Here is a 6,061-nt window from a genome sequence, read left to right as displayed (position 1 = left end):
CTAACCTGCAACTTTGAAGCCAGTCAAATGTTACCAGCAATAAAATAAGGAGGATGGTTATTTAGACTAAACTATTTGGCTCTTTGGGGATTGAGGGAGGTGATTGAGTACTGTCCACGTTCTACACAAATATTTGCACATCGTAAGTCATAGTGCCTCTCAAATATCCTCACACCCGTGCAAGAAAGATTAGTGATGCCACACTGATGTTCTTATGATGTGCTGAATGATGGATCCCCATTTTGTTGGCCTCTGCTTTTCACTAGTTTTGCTCATTCACTGGAGGACATTAAGTTGTACTTACGCTGTTATACTCTTGTTTTTCCTTTCAGCTGCAGGTGAATTCAGTATGGCATCAGAAAAGACCCCAAAAAAAGATCTGCTGGAGGCTGAGGAACAGCAGCAAGCGGTAGGTGATAACACGATAACATGCAACAGTTAAACTACCTGCTGACAGATACACTGTAAACTAACTTCTGCCAGCACGTTAAAACCAGGCTGGGAGTTGCAGAAAGATTAACCGTATGAAGCTGTGACTAAATCTAAATTTAGCATAGAAGCTAAACTTTTTGCTCAAGAGAACTTCAGGGCTGGTTGTAACACAAGTAATTCCAAAACATGAGCTGTTACAGGTCCTATTTCCACATCTGGGTTTGGTGCTGAAACCCAGTATGACTCAGAATTCACGAGCCCAGAACTCGAACTTCTAATCCTGGTGTGTTGCTGACTTGCTAGCAGTCTTTGTGTGAGTCCCTTTGACTCTAAGAAGGATGATGGGATGGGCTGGATGTCCCCTTAGGACCTTTCTGGATAGACACATGGCTTGTATCCACCCAACAGCTTGAGGTGGCTCTTGAATGTCACTTATTTCTCTTGGATTTTAGAGCGCTGTCAATCGGGTGACCAGCTTGCCCTTGCTCAACTCTGCATTCAACCTGGTCTCATCTGCCTACAACTACACCAAGGAGACGCATCCTTACCTCAGCGGCGTCTGCAATGTGGCTGAGACTGTGGCTGCTGTTGCTGTAGGTAGCGTGGTTGGGGGGGCACAGCCCATCCTGAACCAACTTGAGCCACAGAGTAAGTGGAGAGGCCGGAGTGACCCTTTCTACCCAGAGGAATAGGTGGGGAGGGGAGTTCCGTGTGCCTGTTGGGTGACATCCACATTCTTCTAGTTAATTGTAGCACCGAGTCTTCCACTCAGCAGCTCCCAGCTGCTCAGTGCAGCCGCTGAATTTCACGGATGTGAAACTGTTAATAGCAGAAACAGTTTTCTTGGCCTTTTTGTCTGTGGTTTCATTAAGTCACTAAGCAAAACCTCTCTGCTTTTTCTCTATCACTCCAAGTTATGAGCATCCCAACTGGTAGTAGCAGTGTCCGTCTTGGATATAGCTCAGTTTTGTCTCATCCTGATGCTTCTCAACCCTTTAAACCACTTGCCCTATCCACCAGGGGCAGGTATTGCATTCCAGTTGGAGCAATGTGCTGCCAAGAGCCAGAAAGCTGGGAAGGCAAAATGGAGATTATTTAAACCTGTCAAATTGTGGAGTTTGTTCACTTTTTAACAAGACACCCCTGTACATGCCGCCCAGCCCAGAACAGTGATTTTTTTTTGTGTCTTGCTTTCATGAGTGTATCCTGAATTGGCCATTGTAGGGTTAAACACCCCCTCAAATTGAAGGATAAACCTGTACCTGTTTCTTCTAGTTGCACTTGTAAATGAATATGCCTGTAAAGGACTGGATCAACTGGAGGAGAACTTGCCTTTTCTTCAACAGCCAGCAGATAAGGTAAAGTAAAAGCTTTTCCTGGGGAAGCCATGATTGATGTCTTGCTTGATGGAACTTTTATGGGTACAGAAGAATATGGGCAAAGAAACATAAGCAGTGCTGCTTTGTCAGGCCAGTCCCTGGCGTGGGCTAGAGGAGGCACTGCTGGCTGCTGAAAGCTGGAGAGTGCCTTCAGCATGTGGAAGCGAACACAGCCATGTAAATATAGGTGTGCTGACTTCCCCAGCTCTCCCACAAGACCGCAAGCACAGTTTAGCTGCACAGAAAAGCCACTTCAGGGAGGGAAAACCTGTTTCAGAAAAAAATGTATCTTTCTCTGTCTCTCCCTGTTGTAGGTGATCTCAGACACCAAGCAGCTGGTTTCCACCAAAGTGACATCTGCTGTGGGTGCTGCCTGTGAGGCAAGAGAAGCAATGGCTGATAAAGTGACTGAAGCTGTGGACCTCACTAAAAATGTGGTTGGGGACAGTGTCAAGCTGACTAGGTCAATGGTCGCCTCCACTGTTAACAGTGCTGTGGAGGCTGCCCAGGGTGCCAAGGACCTTGTGACAAACAAGGTGACTGAAGCTGTGGACCTCAGTAAACACATTGTGGAGGACAGTGTTGGACTGACCAAGTCTACAGTTGCTTCTACTATCGTCAATGCTGTGGAGGCTGCCCAGGGTGCCAAGGACCTTGTGACAAACAAGGTGACTGAAGCCATGGACCTCAGCAAACATATTGTGGAGGACAGTGTTGGACTGACCAAGTCTACGGTTGCTTCTACTATTGTCAATGCTGTGGAGGCTGCCCAGGGTGCCAAGGACCTTGTGACAAACAAGGTGACAGCAGCAGTGGATCTCACTAAACACATTGTGGAGGACAGTGTTGGACTGACCAAGTCTGCAGTTGCTTCTACTATTACTGCTGCTGTGGAGGCTGCCCAGGGTGCCAAGGACCTTGTGACCAACACAGTGACTGAAGCTGTGGACCGAACCAAAGGGGCTGTCCAGGATGGTGTGGAGAAAACCAAATCAGTGGTCACTTCCACAGTCACTACAGCGCTGGATGCTGCGTATGGCACCATAACTAGCAAAATAAATACAGCCTTAGAGCAGAGCAGAGGGGCTATCCAGGAGGGTGTGGAGAAGACGAACTCAGTGGTGACCAACAGCATAAGCAAAGCCAAAGCAGTGAGCCAGGCGGTGGCGGGTGGTGTGGAATCTGTCCTGGGTCTGTCAGAAGATCTGGTGGATCACTACCTCCCAATGACCGAGGAGGAACTAGGTGAGAAAATGCTTAGCTGGCGGTTGTAAATGCAATTCCTGTCCCACAAGGCTAGAGAGCACCTGACACTGCAAGACTCATCTTCTGAAGTAGGCAGGTAGCTCTGAATATGTCACCAAGCTGGCTGGCTGTCAATGCTGACTTGCCACGTGGTGTGGGACAGAGTTCAAACATTTGCTAGCTGGTCCTTGCCCATCAGCCTCAAAGCAAATAAACATGTGGGTCCATGCTTCAACCCATCTGTCGAGTCTGCTTATCTGAAGAAAATACATTGAGCAGGGACTAGCCTGCCTGTAATATCTGAGCAACTACAAACCTCTACTGCTTACACAGCAAGCTTCAGCCTTTGTGTTCTCCAGTGGGTGATCTTACTTCTTCCCCCCCCTGTACAGCTGGGCGAGTGGAGCACAGCTGCATCTCTGTTCTTGTTTCCTCCAGGTAAACTGGCCACCACTGTCGAGGGATTTGGTGTGGCTTCTGTGGAGGAGCAGAAACAGCAACAGAGGTACTTTGTGCGTCTGGGTTCCCTCTCTAACAAAGTCCGCCACCGAGCCTACCAGCACTCCCTGAACAAACTGCAGCGCATTAAGCAAAGCACCCAGGATACACTCTCACGGCTACAGCTGGCAATAAAACTGGTACAAACATGCTTTTCCCCTTTTCCTCCTGTCTGTTGTCTTCCTGCCCTACTACCCAGATGGAAGCTCTTCCTCCATCCTGTACCAGCTGCATGTCACCTTGGATCCCTCCCTGGGAGGGAAGCACTTGCGCTTTTCTGACTGTATGCTTGCAGTACAGCTGTTCCTCTCATTTTTCCCCATCAGATTGAATCTGTGAAACAAGAGGTTGGCCAGAAGCTTCTAGATGGGCAGGAGAAGCTCCATCAGCTGTGGGTGGACTGGAGCCTGACCCAACCCAAAGGAAACCAAGTTAAAACTGCCTCCCAACCAGAGGTATCCCTAGAAAGGCATATTTGATCAGGCCTCTTGTTGATGGTGTAGAGCTCGTCTGCTCCTGTAACTGAGCTATATCTCTTTCCCAGCAGGTAGAGTCACGGACTCTAGCTATGCTGCGTATCATCACCCAGCAGCTACAACCTGTTTATGAGAATCTGAAAGCCAGCATCCAAGGCCTTCCCAGCAACATTCAAGAAGCTGTGTATCAGGCCACTCGAAGTATCCACAAGCTCCATAGATCTTTTTCCAGTGCTGTGTCTTTCCAGGACCTCTCTAGCACCACCCTGACCCAGAGCCAGGACCATGTGGCAGAAGCCCGACGGTCCCTAGATGACTTGTTTGAGCATGTAACTCAGAACACCCCTCTAAACTGGCTTGTGGGTCCCTTCAGGGCAATAGCTAAAGTGTCACAGGATAGCAGAAAGCAGAAGAAAGATACGGTGACTGATATAAAATCACCTGTATTGGAAAAAGCTACATCATCAAAGGAGGTGGCTGAAACACCCGAAGAACCAAAGGGAGCAAACAGGATCGTGGGGGAAAGGTGTGAAGAGAAGCTGGAAGAGAAGGTGGAGAAAGACACGGAGGTGGCACTGGCTGCAAAGGAGATAAAAACAGATACACCAGAGGAAGATCTGTGAAAAATTCTAGCTCTTCTGGCCAAGGCTCTCTGGCTAGAACAGCACTTCATATTTTAATCATGTGTCCAACTGCCAGTTGTGCCACGAGTGCCTCTTGTGCTCTCCCTGGCCCAGGCTGAGTTTATAGTAAGAAGTAGTTTGCAAGGAGACTTGATAACTGAGGTGGGGTGATTCCATATTTTGATTTAGGTTTGTTTTTTTTTTTTAAATCATGCTGCTGCACTAAAAGGGAAGATGGGAACCTGTACTTCAGCCTTTTAAGTCAGCCCAGCTGTATGTGTGAACGGCTAATTTTTGCTGAAGTTGTGAGACACAAGCGGTCTCAAATTTATTTTTAATGTTGGCTTTGTTTTTAACCCAAGCTGCAGAGATCTCGAGAGGATGATGTGCTTGACTTTTGATACTGTTTCCCTCCTACAAATTTAAAAAAATACATCTTGCAGACAGGACTTCCTTTCTCTTGCTCTGTTTCCGGGGGAGCTCAGCGCTGTGGCAGACCAGGAACAGCAGGGGCAAGAGGCTGCTTCTCAAAGAAACTTCTCAGACACTTTCTTTCCTAGAGGAACACTTAGCAAGGTGGGATTTTCTTTTAAGCGTGCCAGTTTGCAGTGGGATTATCTTTCCTAGTCATGTAAATGACTTCAGGGGTCTTCCATTTGTGTCTAAGTAACTCCACACACAAAACCTTTCCCAGTCAGGAAGAAGCTGGCAAATGAGGCAGCTTTTGCCAGGAGTTACTCTGCCACACTGATAGGATAATCTGGTATTAAAATGGGGGAGATATTTAGGTTATTTGCCCAGCAAGCACTGCTTTGTAAGAATTTCTAATGTAATTTTGGTAACTAATATCCTGTGCTAAGGCTGGAATAACGACAAGCAGACTTTGGAATAAAGTGTGACCTGCATTCAAAGAAATGTGGTTTTTGTGGATATTGAAGGCTGCAGCATGATGTTCTTCCCTTGGCCTGAGTTAGTAAGAAGTTTATGTTCAACAAATCACTCCTCTGGACAACCGGCATGTTCCCTGATATTGCTGGAGGGGGGAGAAAAAAAAAAAAGTGTAGCAGGTCCTGTGTTCTGCCTCGGTCTTAAGCGGAGCAGTACCTTCACTCTTTTGTCCCTAAGGTTCTGCTTGTCCCCCTGAGGTACCTCTGCTCTGCTTCCCCCTCCACCCCACACCTTTGCAGCCTCCTCCCTCGAGGGAAGCCGTTCTCCGGCCCGGCTTTAACGCCTGCGGGGGCCTGGCCCCGGGGCCGGGACTAAGTGCACCGCTGGGCTGTCCCCTGCGGCCGCGCACCGGGGCGGGGGGGACACCCGTTACACCGGGGGAGGGCGGCGGCGCCCCCGGCCGCTCCGTCCTGCCCCGCCGGGGCCGCCCTCGCCCCGCTCCGCCCTGGCCGTGCCCCGC

At 48.8% G+C, this 6,061-nt stretch overlaps 1 protein-coding gene across 2 annotated transcripts; it reads left to right on the top strand.

The window, feature by feature from the left end:
* The first annotated feature begins 329 nt into the window (after positions 1-329).
* Positions 330-5,470, top strand: LOC113489345 (perilipin-3-like). 2 transcript variants are annotated; one of them, XM_026864975.1, is made up of 7 exons: positions 336-409; positions 885-1,080; positions 1,708-1,790; positions 2,126-3,056; positions 3,495-3,694; positions 3,881-4,009; positions 4,102-5,470. In XM_026864975.1, the coding sequence occupies exons 1-7, from the start codon at positions 350-352 to the stop codon at positions 4,651-4,653; spliced, it is 2,151 nt and encodes a 716-aa protein (XP_026720776.1). In that variant the 5' UTR covers positions 336-349; the 3' UTR covers positions 4,654-5,470. The 2 variants fall into 2 exon arrangements, with proteins under 2 accessions (XP_026720777.1, XP_026720776.1); XM_026864976.1 differs by lacking the exon at positions 885-1,080 and having other exon boundaries at positions 330-409; positions 4,099-5,470.
* Positions 5,471-6,061: the final 591 nt, after the last annotated feature.

This window comes from Athene cunicularia (assembly GCF_003259725.1).
Source record: "Athene cunicularia isolate RWA chromosome 28 unlocalized genomic scaffold, athCun1 chr28_part1, whole genome shotgun sequence".
Lineage (NCBI taxonomy): Eukaryota > Metazoa > Chordata > Aves > Strigiformes > Strigidae > Athene > Athene cunicularia.
This window is presented reverse-complemented; position numbering and strand designations above follow the sequence as displayed.